Source organism: Phragmites australis, chromosome 13 (assembly GCF_958298935.1).
Source record: "Phragmites australis chromosome 13, lpPhrAust1.1, whole genome shotgun sequence".
NCBI lineage: Eukaryota > Viridiplantae > Streptophyta > Magnoliopsida > Poales > Poaceae > Phragmites > Phragmites australis.
In genome coordinates this window covers 19966284-19985121 of record NC_084933.1, presented here as the reverse complement: position 1 = coordinate 19985121, position 18838 = coordinate 19966284, and the positions used below count along the sequence as shown (strand labels likewise).

General features: G+C 46.2%; 2 protein-coding genes across 3 annotated transcripts; one reads left to right on the top strand and one right to left on the bottom strand.

Annotated features, from left to right (window-relative positions):
- Window positions 1–1267: 1267 nt before the first annotated feature.
- Window positions 1268–13817, top strand: LOC133888672 (uncharacterized). 2 transcript variants are annotated; one of them, XM_062328999.1, is made up of 3 exons: window positions 1268–1600; window positions 3445–3717; window positions 13009–13817. In XM_062328999.1, the coding sequence occupies exons 2-3, from the start codon at window positions 3477–3479 to the stop codon at window positions 13650–13652; spliced, it is 885 nt and encodes a 294-aa protein (XP_062184983.1). In that variant the 5' UTR covers window positions 1268–1600; window positions 3445–3476; the 3' UTR covers window positions 13653–13817. The 2 variants fall into 2 exon arrangements, with proteins under 2 accessions (XP_062184983.1, XP_062184982.1); XM_062328998.1 differs by lacking the exon at window positions 1268–1600 and adding an exon at window positions 1714–2561.
- A 1990-nt stretch (window positions 13818–15807) lies between these two features.
- Window positions 15808–17495, bottom strand: LOC133889509 (uncharacterized). Its single transcript, XM_062330006.1, has one exon. It carries the CDS (start codon window positions 17493–17495, stop codon window positions 16014–16016), a length of 1482 nt encoding a protein of 493 aa, XP_062185990.1. The 3' UTR covers window positions 15808–16013.
- Between the last annotated feature and the right edge of the window lie 1343 nt (window positions 17496–18838).

Here is an 18838-nt window from a genome sequence, read left to right as displayed (position 1 = left end):
ATGAGCTCCCTGAAGTACCTCTGAATAGCATGACTTAGTACAGCTCTTAGCTTAAGCTCATGTTGCTAGGGATCTTGTTGAAAATAGCGCATCAACTACTCGCACACGTCCACTATGGTCCTCTCATTGGCTCTACTAAGTCTCTTGACGACATGTTGAAATTCAAAGAGATCTACAATGCTAAAAGCATAACCAATCTAACCTTCACCATAATATATCTGAAAATATAATTGGACATCCCTAAAAACTTCCTACTTCTAATTGTTAAAACTCTAACAAAATTACCAGCACCCATGATCACATAACAATACGTTTTGTTCACTACAATCAATATTGCTCCTAAGCAAACTAACCGATTTAAATTAATTAACTGTCCACCTACTTAATAAAGTTTCTAATTATCTATAATTATTACCTACATTATTATTCTATAAAATCTAAATAATCGAAACTACCGTACTCTAAATACTACTATACATCCGATTACTATCATACCATATTGAAATTAATCTTTACAATATACAACAAAAGATAAAAAAAATATTATTTTCTGATTACCTTTTTAAATCCTAGGTATCATATAATATAATTAGTATTATGTCGCTAAACCCTAGATCTAGTGATACTTTAACTACTAATAAAAATATAAGTCTAAAAAATTTACCTTAAACCTATATCCAAAATCCACAGATAAAAACTGTAGGGCTACGTCGCGCTGTCTCCCTCTCATCTCCTCCCCCATCTCTTTCTTTATTTCTAGATTTAAATAGCTATTTTGACTAATTTTCAGTCTTTTTTATAGCATGAGGGCAGTGGGAGAGGGGGCAGGTGCGGGGGGCTAACTGCCCCTTAAGAGGACGGTAAGGGGCTATCCACCCTCTCAGTGAGTGGTAAGGGGCGATATAGCTGGTGGGTACGAGGGTGGGGCCTACCGTCCTCTCAGAGAACGATAAGGAGCGCTGCGCTCGGAGTGTGCCCTACCCGCCATCTGAGAGGGTGGTAAGGGGTGGCACTGTCACTCTAATATTTTTATCACTCTCTGAAAGGTCTGCAACCTTTTTAGAAGGCGATAGACGTTTATTTGTACGAATATTGTTATTAGAAGTTTATTTATTTAAATATTAATGATAGAAAATATAAAATAAAACCCACCCCGTTCCTTTTCTACTTTGGGCCGTATTGGGCTTTTTCTCGGACTGACTCGTCCCTTCCTTTTCCTTCTCGCGGCCTTCACGATGCGCCTGCCTGCCTCCCCTGGCGTAATCGCTCCCAAATCGCAGATGAAGCCTCTCTTAGAAAAGGAAAAAAATCACAGACAGAGGCGTGGGATAATCTAGATTATTCCACCGCCATGGTCACCCTCTGCCTCTCCGGTCGGGTAGCAGCGTCCGCGTCCGCGCGCAGCTTCATGTGCCACCGCGCTGGAGCGGCACGCACGCCGGCGTAGCCATGGGAGCCCCTGGCGCAGTCCTCGCTACGCGCCGCCGTCCATGCCGACAATTCGCATCCTCTCTCGTTGCGGTGCGACCATGAGTGCCTACTTACCTGTAGGGATGCTGCGACGACATCAGAGGCACCGGAGGACCGGAACTTTTCTCCTGTATGATTGGAACTTTTTTCCCTATATATTGCAATATGTTTTTCTCTGTGCTGGAACATTTGTTTTTATGGATTGGAACCTTTTCTTCTGTACTTGGAACTCTTTGCTATGAGGCGAGGAGTCGCCGGAGGGGCTCGCCGGCGAGTGGGGGTCAGCAAGTGGGGGCGGTGTGGGCCGAGTCGATCCCGAGCTTTGGGCTGGTGCTCCTGGGACGGGGCGACCGCGTAAGGCTTCGCAAGGTCTCGAAAGAGATTCTTCACGAAAAAATAGACGGATTCCCCAATCTCGTACTTCCGCCGTCTCTTCGTTTCGTTCTTCTGCTTGTCGTCGTCTGCTTCCAGTCCCAGCCTCGCACCTCTTACGACATCGCCGCTCGCCGGCCGGCCTCCACTCACCAAGCCGCCCACCTCCTCCCCTTCCACCCGCACCGGCAGCTTCTCTCCAGCGGTCTCGTGACTCGTGGTCCTCGCCGCCGTCGGCTAGCCAAGGCCCGAGGTGCTGACTAAGCACAGAAGCCTGTGTTGTCCCCTCAAGCTCCAAGAAGGCGAGAACAATAGCCCGCCTCTTCCACGGCGGCAAGGAAGCGAGACGAGCCTACTCGAGACGAGCTCCAGCTTCACCGAGCCGCATTCGAGCCTGCCTTGAAGCTCGAAGGTAGAAACAAGATCGCCCGAGCTCGGCTCGAATTTGTATCGAGCTCGAGCCTAGGAATCCGAGCTCGGCTCGTTGACAACCCTAACTCGGTTGTTCTTTGCGTCGCGCATACCCTTTACCTCTTCCTCTGTTTCGTGCTTTCCTCTGTCTTCCTTCTTCCTCTTCCGTGGGCGGCGCGCAACTTTGCCCAACTCTTCACGGAAATTCCCCGGGGTATATATATCCCACAGGGCGGCACGTTGGATGTAGCTTCCACTCATCCGCTACCCTGACCGCATCCCGATTCCGAGAACCTTCGTCGCGGCAGGTGACGTTGTTTCTCCCCTACTCGCTTCGTTCAGTTCTTTCTATATTTCAGCAGAAATTCCGGCTCGTTGAAACCAATAGAGACGACTTCTAGGGCAATTTCTTGGATTTTATTCGACCGCCTGCGGCGTGCTTTGAGAAGTTCGTGGGTGAACTGGGGTGTAGGCGTGCAGCTGGGATGGGAACCTATAAATTCCATGTGATGTTTGAATTGGGAGAAACGCAGTGCCAAACCCTAGCAGCCTAATTGCCTTCGGGGTTGGGTTTCTGTTGCCGTGTAGGGTTGAGGTAAAATGGGTGAATTCGGGATGGCTCAATCGGAGTTTGCAACTAGGGGCCAAAATTTAGCCGAGTTGCCTCCGGAAGTGCCTTTTGATTCTTCTCTCGTTGAGACGAATTGGGGCAAGGTGGCTCGATTCGGTAGTGCAAATAGAGAGGACAAGTTGGCTGAATTGCACTTTATGGGTATCAAAACTGCTAGCTTGGATCGTGATGTTGCCAAGGAGAATAGAATCCGATTGTTTCCGGAGTTGCCTTTCGATGACAAGGCAGTGGTGCCCAAGTTAGCTCTCCCCTGGCTAGGGCCGCAAGATAAGTATTTTGTTGAAACATCCCCCAAAAAATGGTCTAGGTCGAGGAGATGGAGAAGAGTGAGTAGGCAATCACGTGACAACCCACTGCAGCTGAACATTGATTTTTGGTGCTAGCGACAGGATATCCACTAGGCATAATAGGACTGAAGACCTATGCAGATTGTAATAGGAAAAGGGTTAGGGTGAAGGATTTTGGTGTGGGAGGAAAAGGGTGCAAGAAACTAAGAAGATCTATTAGGGACAAGAGACATGCTTCCTTTGTTAAATCTTACTTGATAGCATATGATGCAGGTGATGCTTTTAGCAAACTCAGACATAGAACAATGTCGATGAGCTATGATGGGGATCGAAGCGAGGACCGGCAAAGTGAGGAGGTTCAGTCAGCATACAAAAGGTTCAATGAGGTTAATGAGGAGATGGTAGTAAGGAGGAACTTTAGTTTGGGTCATAGTGGAGAGCAAAATGATGAAAATGAGTGGAGTTGGGTGCTCCAAGATACAGATGGTGATCCTCTTGCTGAATCAGTTTCTTCACTTCATACGACACAAGAAGTCCTTGAAAGTGGTAACAATCTTCTCTTTGTTCAGGTTTCTCATGCACTCCGTTTTAATTTGCTTGTGTACTAAACTACTAATCAGTAGGTGCCTTGTTACCCTTTGTGCTTTCAATCCATCTTAGATAATGCACTGTCATTAAATTTGCTTGTGTACTAATTAGTAAGTCCTTTTTGGATGCCATAAAAAATATGTTGTTTTTCATAGCATGTGCATGCTCACTTTCGTCATGCACCAGCTAATACCTCTAATATAAGGATAAATTAGGTAGTTTTGTCCAGTTATATGTGATGATAGTTTGGACCCCTCCCCCGAAGGTGCATTGATCCTGAACATGTCAAAATACACAGAAGTTGAGGCCTATGGCTCCCTTTCTTCCATTATACAATTTTTCTTTCAATAACAGACAAGGTTGTTTCTTTACAATATAGTGTGGAATGTCATGGGCGAGAGTTAAGTAAGGTATGTGTGATGCGCAGGGAATACTGTTCACGTGCGCGAACAGTATCGATGGAACTGTAGCGGGTACTGTAGCGCGGTTTAGTATATGTTATGTCAGGTGATCAAGGCTTATCATTTAATTAGGTGATAAGTTTGGTATGAGTTAGATTTAATTTGGTTGGGAGATAAGTTTGATTTGTTTCCAATTCAGTAGGAGATAAGTTTGGTAAGTTAGGATTTGGAGTTGATTTAGGATTGTAATATCTCCTATATATAAAGGGGTATCCGTGCATCATTATAATCAAGCAAGAAAAGTTATTCTAGTCTCTCCTGATATTCTAAGTCTCTCTCATCTAAGGTCTAACCTCTTATCCCCAATTGACGTCGCCTGGTTATCCTCCCGCTGGATGTTTACCCCAGTTATGATCTAAGGATCATAACAAATTGGTATCAGAGATGCTAAGTTTCGAATTTGGCGAGAGTTCTACCTCATAGGCCGTGGACGCCCTAGCCAAGGTGGTGGCAGAGACGCTCGTGGCATGACGACATCATTGCTATTGCTGCACCTTTGTTTGGCGCGAACAGTGTTGCCTTTTCAAGCGGTGCTGGCATGGTAGCTTTGAAGATCGACATCCTGCGACAACGGCGCTGTTGCATGGAGAAGTGGATGCTTCTACTCTACTTACGGTGGTCGTGGTGTCGCACTGGGTGGCAACATCCAGGAATGGTTGCAGGCAAGTTGGGGTGGTGTGCTCCTTCCTGAACCTTACCATTGTGGCATCTTGCAAAGATGCGTGCAGGCCGGCATTGATCAGGAGCGGTGGCGACGTTCACACACGTGTGGTACAGCGACAGTCGAATTCTTGAGGCAAGGCGGTGCCTTTCGGGATCCTATTCGGTGTGGATCGGAGTGTGATGTGGCTCACCCAGCGCATTTGCTCTTTCGATCGGTTGCGGGCACGGATGGGTCATCACGCGACAAAGTTCGGCCGTCATGTGCGCATGCAGAGAGGAGTGGCGCGGCTCATTGGAAGCTGCTCGTTGGCGTCTGGGTGTGATGCTACATGCAGTCGACAAGGCTGCCGAATGATACCACCATGGCCACCACCCTGCAACTCGAGGACAAGTTGCTCAAAAGGAGCAATGTAATGTCATGGGCGAGAGTTAAGTAAGGCAGGTGTGATGCGTAGCGATTACTGTTCACGTGTATGAACAGCATCGGTAGAGCTGTAGCGGGTCTTGTAGCGCAAGTTTAGTAGCTGTTATGGCATGAGATCCAGGCTTGCTATGTAATTAGAAGATAAGTTTGGTAGGAGTTAGATTTGATTTGGTTAGGAGATAAGTTTGATTTAGTTTTTTTTTTGAAACGAGAACTTGCTCGGTTTCTATTGAAAGCCAAAGAGGAGTCTTACATCAAAGGCAACAAAAACCAAAACCGAAACAAGGAGAAAAACATAAGGGCTGGGGGAAACCGCGCCACCAGACAGTCGCACAAAACATCGTAGCTCACCCATGAGCAAACCACCTAAGAACTGACAGCCTAAGCAAGACCAAAGACCAGGAATTACAACTCCACAATATCAGAGGCCAAGATCTGACTCCGTTTGAACACCGAGATCCACTGAAGGATGTTGGATAGAGTTGCCTCCAGGTTTTTCCTATCCTCCAGTGTGAGCAGGATCTTACATTTCTACAAATACGAAATCCCAGAAAAAAAACACATCAATGGGAAGCGAAGGAAATTTCTTTTCAATCGTCATCCTATTACGAGCCCTCCAAATCGCCCAAGCTAAACTTGCAAAAAGGAAAACACCTAATTTTGTCGATCCTTTACGAAACAAACCAATCTACGAAGACAGAAACTCCCCCATAGAGTTGGGCTGAGAATTCAAATCAAAGCATTCCTTGAGACAGCACCAAACAAAACGTGCTAAATGACAGGTAAAAAGAATATGATCATTAGATTCTAACTTCCCACACAGACAACAGCAAACATTTCCTTTCCAACCCCTCTTCTTCAAAGCTTCAACAGATTAATGCTTGCCAGAGAAAAATTTTGATTTTCATAGGCAACTTGCTGGACCAAATCACTTCAGCACCCTTGCTGATAACTCCACCAAAGGTTATAAACCTGTATAGGGATCTAGTGGAAAAATTTCTGGTTTTATCTAAAGCCCATAGCACCTCATCTTCCTCACTATTCAGAACCACCTTACTCAGATTTTCATAGAGGTTCTTTAGGTTTTCCTGTTCACTCAGGTTTAAAGACCTTCTAAATCTAAGGTTCCAACCATTACATCTAACACAATCTGCAATTAGAATGTCAGGGTCATCACAGAGTCTGAAAAGGTCAGGGAACTGAACATGAATTGGAGACTCCCCAAACCAAACATCTTTCCAGAAAGTGACCTTGTCTCCACTGTTGACCTTGTAGTAAACACCCCACTTAAAGAGATGCTTAACTCTGTGTAGCCCCTACCAAAACTAGGAAGATCCTCTTTTCTTGGAATTAAAAAACAGACCATCAGGCATGTATTTAGCTCTCAGAATTTGACACCATGTCTCTGTACTATTCCTAATAATCTTCCAGACCTATTTCACCAATAGGCATTCATTCAGAATCCTGGTATTTGCAATCCCCAGACCACCAAACTCCTTAGGTCTACATACAGCCTCCCACTTCATCATATGGTATTTGAACTTGTCATCTGCCCCCTGCCAGAAGAAGTTAGCTCTAATAGAGTCCATCTTGCCATGCACCCCTGCAGGCAAGTGATAGAATCACATGTTATACATAGGAATGCTACTTAAGCAAGAGGTGGTTAGGGTCAATCTGCCTCCTGATGACATGGTCTTTCCCTTCAAGAGACAAGTCTTTTAGACAACTTTGCACTTATAGGATCAAAAGCTCTCATTCCAAGATTCTGATCAGAGATGGGGATACCCAGATAGCAGACATGAAAGATACCCAATTTACAGTTCATCATATTAGCAATCCTTTCTTTGCCCTCTTGATCAAAGCAAAAAACAAAAACTTCACTTTTATGAAAGTTGATCTTAAGACCTAACAACCATTCAAAGCAATAAAGGATCACTTTCAGATTGAGGATTGACTGATCACCACCATCAACTATCACAATAGTGTCATCAGCATACTGAATGTGAGACACCCCTTAGGTAATAAATGATTCACCACCCCAGTAATAAGCTCTTTATCAATTGCCTTATCAATCAATTCACCCAGTATATCAGCCACCAAATTGAACAGAAAAGGGGATAAAGGGTCCCCTTGTCTTAAACCTTGATAAGTCCTAAAATATGAGCTCCTTTGCCCATTAACATTTATGCAAACCTGACCTCCTTGGACAGATTGCATGACTCATTTAATCCATAAATCTGGAAAGCCTTTTCTTTCCAGCACCTCCTGTAAAAAGCTCTATTTCACTTTATCATAGGTCTTTTCAAAATCAATTTTAAGAATGACCCCTGTCTTCTTTTCGTAGGATAAGGACCCCTTCTAAGATAATTCTCCCTTTAACAAAGGTTGTTTGTTGCTGTTTAATAAGTTGTTCAGTCATAGAGCTGATTCTATTTGTCATCATCTTGGTGAAAAGTTTATAGTCTACATTTAACAAGCATATAGGCCTGAATTGTTTGATGTTGATAGCTCCAGCTATTTTAGGAAGCAGAGTGATCACTCCATAGTTTAATCTCTTGAGATCCAGATTCTCCTTCTGGAAATCTTTCACCATATCCATGACCTCTCCTTTAATTACATCCCAGAAGTTCCTGAAAAAAGCCACCCCAAAACCATTCGGCCCAGGTGCTGTGTCTAACTTCATGTTAAGCACCACACTTTTCATCTCTTCTTCAGTAATTTCTTTGATCAAAGACTCCCTGTCTTGATCTTGTATTTGTTGATCCACATTCCAAAAATCTTCTTTGATATGAATGTGGTTATCTATAGTAGAACCAAATAAGGACTTATAAAAGTTCACCACATGATTCTCCAAATCATTTTGTTCAGAAATCAGACCATGCTCAGTCTCCAGAGAGAAAATCTGACATTTCCTCCTACCATTTGCACAACTATGAAAGAACCTTGTATTACTGTCTCCCTGCAGGATCCAGTCCTGACCGCCTCTTATTTGCCAATAGATCTCATCCATTAGATACAAATGTTCCATCTCCTCTCCCAGCTTATATCTAAATTCACATTCCTCAAAGCCAATACCAGCAAGCTCTGCCCTTTGGTCAAGATCACTTAAAATACCACTGATTTCATTTCTCCTCCTTTTATTATCACCAATCTGGGCCCGCTCCCATTCTTTACTGAACTGTCTGGCCCTGGACAGGCACCCATGCCACTTGTCTAAGGAATAAATCTGATCAGGCATCCTTCCTTTCCATTCATTCCACTTGAGAGAGACCATATCTCTAAAGCCTTCAATCATCACCCACTGTTTCTCAAAAAAGAAATATTTCTGTCTAGGCCTTTGTTTAACTATGGGCGTATGAGCAGAACCAACCCTAGTCAAGCTAGACACAATGCTTAGAGGAAAAAGAGATTCTCAATCACAGGAAACCAGAACCCTATCCAAGTTGACCATAACCAAATTTTCCTGTTTGTTTGTCCAAGTAAATCTCCCTCCTTTTCTCCTCAACTCAATAAGATGATTTTGGTCTATAAAACTGTTGAACATATCAACCAGTCTGGAATTGACATGTCCAATACTAATATCCTCCTTAGTTCTAATCAAATTAAAATCACCACCAAGAGCTAAAGCTATGGACACCTTGTCACAGATACATTGTAACTCCTTTATAAAGTCATAGGACAGGTCATGGCTTGCAGGACCATACACAGTCACCAAACTCCATCTTACATTGGATCTCCTATTTCTCAAGGAAATTTGAATACAGAAATCCCCAATCCAGTAATCTTCAACCTTCAGAATGCCCCCTTTTAAACCCATAAGAATACCCCTAGACATGCCCCTAGAAGGTAACCAACTCCAAAAGAAGTTTACACCACCAACCAACAAGGACAGCTCCTTGCTATCAAAGTCAGCTTTCATGGTTTCTTGCTGTCCAATTCCATTTAGATTCTCTTTTTTGATGATATCTTTAACTTGACCCTTTCTGGCCTTACTAGCCAGGCCTCTAACATTCCAAAATATAAATCTCATTTTTTAACCTCTTTATTAACAGACCCCTTCCTTTTAGCTCTCCCTGGAACATTACCTGCATTACCAGAGCTGTCTCCTTCAAATAAACTCCTCTTGCTATTATCAATGACCTCTATGGTCATATCAGCAAGAGAGTTTTCTTCATCTCTAATATTCCTATCAGCTAAGGTTTGAAGGTAGGCTTTGTAGTTAGCTTCTGCAATAGCAGCTCTAGCACATTCCTCTGCTCTAAAAGCAGATATAGTATCTTTCATATCATCTACAACTATATCTAATTGCTTTATAACAGAGCTAATATGTTCTTCAGAAGCATTATTGAGAATAGTAAAAGGATTGGTAGAAAAGATTTACCTTTGTCTTTCAAATTTTTAATCTTCATTCTGAGTATGGCCTTCTCTTGAATTGGGACCCCATCCCTAGGGGCTCTAGTACTGAACCTAGTAGCCAACATATTCTGTTTACATTCCTTCCTTGTCTTTTTAGCAGCAGGGGGGATAGACCATCCTTGGTCTTGGGTCTCAATCCTACCTTCCTCTTCTCCAGAAAAAATATCCTCAGGCTGTGTATCAACCTTCAGACCCATCAAACTATCATCACTGTCAGCAGTGGCTTTGTTTAGAATCTAGGAGGGTCATATTTGAAGCCCTTGTGTTTCATTCCCTGAGTTAACAGCTATTTGCCCTTCTTCCAAATCAACAGTTTTCCCAGATTGGAGGTTCAAATTATGCCATTTCGTAGCTTCCATTAGATATGGACCCTCCAGGCTATGTACAACTATATGATCCCCAGACATCCTAGCCTGGATAGCATTATCAGTCTTTGAGTCTTCTTTGTCATTAGGAATGCCACATCTTGTTTGGTCAGGATCAGCAGCCACAACCATTATTTTATCTTGTGCTAATTTGGATAGATCACAGCCCTCATCCTCATGCAACTGACCACCCTTATCCCCTGAGCTTTCACTTTTCATAGCACCCATCATGGGTAATTCAATGACACCTTTATCAAGGAGCCTTTCAAACTCTGTGAAAGCCAAAACATTACCCTCCCTGGGATCAAAAGCAGCAATTGGAGTCACCTCTTCAACAAGAACTTGATCACCAGAAGTTAGTGAATCATGATATTTCCTGATATTGGATAAATTTTCACTTTTGGATCCCCTTTCCTGCCATGACATCAGACCTCCTTTATGACCTCTTTTGGGATTATTATCTTCATTGGATGAGGATTCATCCATATCATTATCCTCATCATCTGGGTCTTTGGGGTCAGGTTTGGAGGGCCCATCCTCCTGCCTTTTTCCACCAAAGGTTTCCACAACAAATGTAATATCTTTACCTATTTTGTTAAAAAAGATTTCAATAGTAGTCCTTAACTTCAAAGGATTCCTACAATTCACTTTCACCCTGACAGGACCATCCCTCAGGAGACTTAGTTCATCCACAACCACTGGCTCAGCAACTAAAGAGGTGATCTCCTTGACCAAATCCTCCTCTTTAGCATAATCAGGGATCCCAAAAATGTTTATCCAAGCTGTTTGAAGGACATTAGTCACACTAGGATCAACATTTCTTTTGGAAATCTTAACAACCAGAGAGTGTAGAGCAAGTTCAACCATAGTCAACCTAGAAAAGGTCTCCAGAGACTCTATTGTAGGAAAAAACGCTAAAAACTCCCTACTATCCATCCTCCTAATATTCCAATTCCAATCAGAATTAATGAGGTTTTTTAGTTCAGCTTCTAACTTCTTCTCATTAGCTTCACCTTTAATGATGGAAATCATTCCCGTGGTTAAGAACGACTTGGTTTTAGATTCAGGGATGTTAAGTAATAAAAACCTTGTTCTGGAATACTAAAACCATACATCTTAAGCTTCTTTTCCTTATCAGCAAGAGATCTACATTCCGCAGCCATATGTCCAGGTTTCTTACATTTATAGCAAACAAGATCATTATTACAATCAATTTGGTGGTGACCTTGCTGGCAACGAAAACAAGTGATGGCATCAGATTGTTTGGTTTTAGAGGCCTTACTTAGAGTTGGATCTCAACGTAGATCTGTGACCTCTTGCCTCGGGAGATCCTCCATCCTCTGGGTCCTGACTCCCCCATGAGCCTCTTGTGCAATATTTCTTTTTCCCCATCCACCTTGTGGGATCTGATTTCTACCCTCCTGCATGAAGTTCCAGCGACCACCTTGGTCACGACCACCTCGGTCATGCGCAGATGTCAAGAATCCCCTTCTCTCCACAGGACCAGATCTCCTCTGAAGCTTCTGACGAAGATCCCTTTCGCGATTTGAATCGCCTTCGAGGAGGTCGTCATCGTCCATCCACGATTCTTCCTCTTGCCTTCTTTTCCCCCACCCACGACCCTGGCTGTGATTCGGCTGATTAGCCATATCTCCTCGCCGGACCACCTGAGCAAACGAGAAAGAGAGAGGGGGAGGAGGGCCGATGCGCCTCACCATGCGCGCAGCAGCTCCGAATCGCTGGATCTCGCTCGATCGTGCGGGGAAACCTAACCCTAACAAAGCGCTCGCTTTGGAAGTCCAGACTCACTCCGCCGACACCGGTCGACTGGAGTGGGCATATATACCTACGTGAGAATGGTCCGACAATATCGGGCCCAACTGCGACTCTCGATCCTGGGCCAAAACCGGATGACTAACTTTTGATCTGGTGTCCACCCTCTTCTCCCTCGTCGGCAACCTCGCCGGACTCGTCCCCGAGGTTGGCTGGTCGTTCCGCCTGGAAAAGTTCAACTCAAATCGTCCAACAGAGCTCGGGATACGTTCAATAGCTTGATCTAATTCATCCGCAGCCCTTTTCAGCTCAATTCCCTCCACCTCCCTTGATGAAGGTACAAACAGAGAATTCCGAATTTCTCTCTCGCAGGCATGCTTTTCTGCCTCGAGTTTCCACTGTGTTTTTGGAGGTGACGGATGTGGAATTCGAAGAGCAGGAAGAGCAGGCCTAACCTAATATGCCACATCCGCTGTACGATGTTGGAGAGACGGCGATGGAGGTGGACCGCAGATGGTCTTACCGGCGAAGGCGCACGCGTTGCCGGAGACGATCCGAGTGTTGCGAATCGGGGCTTCCACCCTGCATGCTGCCGCCCGCCGAGGGCTGGGAACCCTAACCTCTCCTCTTACCATATCCCCTCCCCTTAACCAAGTTTGATTTAGTTTTCAATTTAATAGAAGATAAGTTTGGTAAGTTAGGATTTGGAGTTGATTGAAGATTGTAATATCCCTTATCTATATAAAGGGGCATCCATGCATCGCTGTAATCAAGCAAAACAATTATTCTAGTCTCTCTTAATATTCTAAATCTCTCTCATCTATAGTTTAATCTCTCATCCCTAACAGCTGGCGCTGCCCGACTATCCTCCCAATGGATGTTTACCCCCGTTATGATCTAAGTATCATAACAGTGGAAGTTGTGGAAGTTGTGGAAGTGTTCTTTTGGCTAGGTCTGGTTCTGATGAAAATTGGTTCTTGGTTATAACAAAACTGTTTTATCCCAGTTCTTAGTGAATTAATTTGTTCTTAGGCACCACTTGATTGCCACAATGTTTTTATTGTTCAGTCTTTGAGTTTTAGTTTATGTTTGTGTTAAGCACCTGTAAATTGTACTGAGTGCTTTTTTGTTCCTGTATTTTGTTTAGGGATACAAAAACTGTCAGAACTTAACAAAGAGTTTGAAGCAGAGGAGTCCAGTTGTGGTAACAAAGACCAAGATGTGATCGTTTTACCGTATACGGAGGTTGATGTGTTGGAAATGAAGATGGAGCATCTTGAACAGAAACTGAAAGAAGCATCAAACACCATCAGAGAAAAAGATTTAAGGATATCCAATCTTCAAATAGTTATCGATAGTGCACACAGACCAATGCTGGAGGACGACGCCGCTAACATTGATCAGTTGGAGATGGAGGTCGAACGCCAACTGCAGGACAAAATACAAGCCGAAATTCAGTGTCTGGTGATGGTGAAGGCAAGACAGAATTGGCAAGTCCGGGCAGAGGATCAGATCGCCTTGGAGGAGCACAAGTTGTCTGCCGGGGACAACACGAAAATGATGCTCAAGCTGCGAGACACGGAGAACAAGATCATCATGCTGAAGGAACAGGTGGACAAGCTGGAGGCCCGTGAGAAGGAGCTCTTTGGGACGACCGAAACCCTGAAGATGCAAAGCAGAACCTTCGAAGTATCCCTCTTTGGTCTCGTCCAGCTGATAATGCTGTGCCTTTCCTTGAAGATGTTCTTCACACAAGTTTCAGTCCCTTTCGCTGACGTTGTACCAACGTGATTTAGTTAGTGTTCTTTCAGTCTGTAAATTCGCTTCACCTGGTTTGCAATATCTTAGGAGGTATAGCTTCAATACAGTTTAGTGCGCGCGGTGATGTACATAAAAAACTACGCATATTCTGTAAAATAGATCTGTGCATAAATTGGTTTCAATTGACTGGTCGAATGACTGACGGGTTGCAGCTACTGAACAGCGTTGGCATCAGCTCCTTTTGTGCTCAACTTGTTTCGTACAGGGAATTCTCGGTTCATGTCCCAAACAACAGTAAACTGTCATTCTTCTGTTTCTCTTTGAGCATCAGCGAGCGCTTGTGGCCTCGCTGGATAGGGTCCACAAATTGGATAGATCCTTGAAAACCATCTGGGGTTGGTAATCACGGTAACTTACAATAATTTAGTAGAAACTAATTGAATTTTATTAAAAAAATTATTTTTAAATTTTGAATTTAAGTTTGAACAGTAACCACTCGGTTTCTAAATACGATACAAACTAAATTAGTTAGTAACCAATGATAACCGAGCAGATATCGTAGTCAGCGCAGCAAGCGAAAGCAGGCGGCTTGCGTGCTGGAGCTGTTGGAGTTGGGGAGCGGCTCGCCTTCTCGGATTCAACCCGTCGTGATCCACCAATGAATCCGTTGCGCACGCAGTTAATCGACCTCCTCTATCTTCTTGGGCAAAAGTAAATCGGCTTACTAGTTTGACGATTCGTTCCTCTCAAAGAAAGACAGAAGGAAAGAAAAAAAAACTTCGATGGCTCCTTCAGCGAGCAGACTTGAATCTGGTAGAGATGAGGTGATGGCCACTATTCACCACCACTCAAAGCCCATTCATGTATATCTTCTGTCCCGCGGAATGGAGGGACAAGAATAGGCCCATGGTCGAAATGAGCCCACTTTTGTCCTCCACTGAAACATGTTACATGCACGCGTGCCATGCCAGCTTGAGCTGAGCAGCTGACCAATCCAGAGGCCAGACCAGCAGAGAACTCACCAGGGCTCACCCCAGCAACGAAACCGTCCCGGTACGCCCATCTTCCTAGGGAGCAGAGACACAACAGTCCGGCCAGAACGCACACTAGGAATCGAAAAACTATCGACGCCGCAGTCGATCGTACGGCCCGTACAACGAAACGAAACGCGCACCACTTGATGAGCGGCGGAAGACCAGCGGCCCACAGCGCAGACACCGCGCGCGCGCCGTGGATGCGCATTGGCGCAAGACCCTCGCGGCGGATCTGCCGCCTGCTGGCGCCCGCCCCCGCGCGCGTACGTGATCTGCCGTGGAGTGGTTGCGCGCGCCGCGGCGTGATTCGCGCGCGCGCGCCCGCCGGAACGTTGCGCCGGGGACGGGTTGTGGTGGTGCGCGTTGCGCCCATGCATCGGCAAACTGCCGTCGCGCGCTGCGGAGGCGGATAGGCAGAGCAGATGTGCGGCACCGCACGTGGACAACGTGGTGTACCACACCATGGGTTGGGTCACCTGGCTATCAGTGGAAGTCTGGGTCGAATTGGTTGGTTGGTAATCATAGGCTATACTGGTAGCAGCAGTCTAGTAGCCAATGATCGATCCCATCATGGAACGAGCAATTGACAACGGCAGAATTTCGCTGATGCAGTGTCAGTTGGTGCAGAGAAAGAGTCGCCGACGCCGATTGCCATACCAATAAAGACAAGTTTGCCTGCATGCATGAACATGTTTTGGGCTTCTAGCAGAGCAGCTAGATAATACCAGTAACGGTTCGCCGCTTGGTATATATCATACTGTTGCAGCAACAGTGTTGCTATTTGTAAGTGGGATCCAAGAACTGAATAGTCCCAACTCCCAACAGGTCAACAGTCATGTTCTCAGCTGTTCTAGCTGTCAGATCACTGCAGCCAAGAATCAAAACCGTTACCACTAGTTAAGTACGGAGAAAATGCATGAACATTAACTGCAGGGGCTAGAAACTCTGGAAGAAAACGCAACTAATGCACGAGAAGAAATTGTAAGTGGTCTTAGACAGCCCTCCTCTGAGAAAACATCGAAACCAAGTATTACAGCTTGATCTTAGAATTCCTCACGCCATATTTAAGGACATATGCATCCCAATACAAAACCAAATATTTCATTCTCACTAGCCGGTACATGAGAATTCAGAACATTTTACCTTCTACATTTAACCAGATACCGCTGGTGAGCTCATGTGTTTCGAAGCAAATATCACAAGAGCTGACAACTGAACATTGTAAACCCCTAAATGACACAGTGACGACACACTAGGACACTGCAGTGATACTTCCTGTAATATCCCTTCAAAATTGATGCTTCCTTCAGCCGCACGGATTTTAAAGCAGAGACCAAATGTTCCAAGGCTTAGCTAGCTAGGGCTGATTCTCCCCTCCCCTTTCCTTGGGCAGCTCATTGAGGTCAAAGTCCCGCGGCGCCGCCGCGGCGCGTGCAGCTTGGGTGCGCTGCTTCTCCGGGAGCCAGTGCTTACGCTTGTGGCCGCCGAGCGCCTGCCCTGTGGGGAAGGTCAGGTGGCACTGCGCGCACACGTGCGGCGGCTGGACGTCCTGGCGCTCCTGGTCCGCGCCAGCTCCAGCGCCCGCGCCCACGCCGCCGGTGACGACGTTGCCGCCCTGGGTGTGGTGCGCCAAGACGTTGTGCACGGCCTGGGACATGGCAAGCGCGTCGTGCCGCGCGCTGTGCTTGCTGCCCTTGACGTGACTGGCCATGTGTCCGCCTAGGGCTTGGTAGGTTGGGAACGACTTGTGGCAAGTCGGGCACTCGTGTTTCTTGTCCGACGCTGGCGACGGTATGCGCCTCGCCGGCGGCTTGACGTCGGCGCCATCTGCTGGTGCTGGCGATGCTGCCATCTGCTCGAGATCCAGGAGTCGTCGCTTCTCGACCTTCATGGTGCCCGCGCCATAGCCAGTGCTGGGGACGATGAGCTTGTTCGCAGGGACCACGACGTGGACAGCTTCTGTGGCAAGCTCCAGTTTCGTGACCTCCTCTGCCTTCGGCGTCGGCGACTCCTCGATGATCTCAGGGACAAGCTCCGGTCGAACAACCTGCTCGGCTTCCGGCATCTGGTAGCCCGTGACAGCAAAGGCGACATGATCTGGTCGTATAGGCTGTTGGACTTCCGCCATCTGGTTACCGGCGGCGACATGATCTAGTAGCATAGGCTGGTGCCCAGAGAAGGCGTCGGGGGCATCAATCGGTTGTATTGGCTGCTCGTGTTCTGAAGTCGGGCGCCCAGACGCCATCTCCAATAGGATCATCGCAGCCTTCTCCTCCTCGCTGCAGCTGCTCGACAGCGTCGCCGCCACGGGCGAGCTCCCCGCACTGGGTGTGGACGGCGCGCGCCCGCGCTTCGCCTTCACTGGCCACTTGGTCGAGAGCTCGGCCTCCTCCCATGGCTTCTTCTCTACGGCCGTCGAGTTGATCGCCGACAACTCAGCCTCCTTCCGCGGCGCCTTCCTCAGCTTCTTGTCTCCAGCAACGGCAGAAGCGGCTCTGGCCGTCGTCGGGCGGGTTGCCCCCTTGTAGCCCTTCTCCGGGTGGGACCTCAGGTGCCCGTACATGGCCTTGTCCGACAGGAACGCCTTGCCGCACTCGGGGCACGTAAGGTCACGACCGCCGCCACCCTCGGCGGCCTTGCCATTGCCAATCTCCGCATCGCCAAGCCCCATTGCAGCAACGCCACTGCCCTGGCACGACGCCGGCGCGTCAGCCATGACTTGGACATCGAGCTTCATCAGCACAGAATTCGAGTTGGGCTCCGGCACTTCATCATCTACTGCATGAACTGCCTCGGCCGCCGCCTCGGCCGCCTGGAAGTATAAGGTTCGCAAGTCCATGAGGTGGTGGTGAGGGCTGGTGCTGAGCTGATCAGAGAGGAGTTATGGTGTTGCTGTGGCCTCTGCCGTCTTCTGCTGGGTGGTTGTATCCGTTTCAGCGAGCCAAGCAGATTAAACCTTCAACTTCCTCTATGCCGCAAGCTAGTAACCGAAACAAACTCTGGATCTCAAGAGTCTCCCATCTGAGAACTAGTCCTTCCTCACCTGGAAAAGAAGAAAGGAAAGTGACCAATTAGATGAGAACTAATTAACCTATAGTACAATGAACAAAGAGTTTGTTTTAAACAGAAAGATACAATCAATTTTCAGTGTGAGAAAAAACATAAAATAATGAGCAAGGTGTAACAAGAAAGTACATCTCCAACAGTAATTCTAAAACCACCCAAAAAAGAACCAAATCTCCAATGCACACTGGAACCTTGGGGGGTGACACATTGGTGTGAGAATCAGTAAAAGTAGCTATAGGCTCTAGCTAGCTAGCTGCTGCAAGGTTCACCTACTTGAACTGGAGTTCACAAGAGTGAGAACATGCAGTACAAACGGTGAAAGAAAAAGGAAATTCCATGTACTGAAGTGGCAAGAGATCTTGCAGCCTTTCTGTCCTCTTTTCTGTCAAAAGAGTACCAGAAGCCCAGGGATAAGATGAGAATGAACTACCTGAAGTGCACTGCCACTCCAGCTACTACCAGCATTGGGAAAGAAAGCTAATGATTCTTTTCACAGAAGCTAACCAAGGCCTGCATGGCAGCACCCTACTGAAGTTACTAGTACTACTAAAACTTTGATGAGAAAATCTGTTCTAATTCTCAGAAGAAAACTGGCAAGGCTCGGATCTGTATCTCAAGCACGCATTGCAATTGGAAGGAGATCAATAAAAAAGGAAAGATTTGAGGCGCCCATTAGCAGGAGATCCTAAACAATGTAAACATGGAACCGAGCCGCAGATATTTCCAGATTAAAAGGCAAGGTAACCGAGTCTGAGATAATAGCAAGCTGGGGATCCACCGCAAATAAGGAATGAAATCATGCTGGCGAAGAAGCAAATCCAGCAGGCAGCAAAAATTAACCCGCATTGCGATTTCAAGAAGAAGATATCAGGTCGGATGAAAAGAAGAGATGAACAGATGGGTGTCAAGCCCCACCTGGAAAAGAGAAAAGATGGAGCTGAAAAGAACCGAAGTAGCTCAACTCGACGACCAAAAACGGATCAAAATCTTGCACTGAAACCCCATGAACTCGGAGGAGGGTATCACCTCACAGCAGCAGTAGTACTAGAGCATCACCGATGAGGAAAAAGAAACAAGGCTACAATAAGACCGGAGGCAGGCAAAGCGAAACCAATC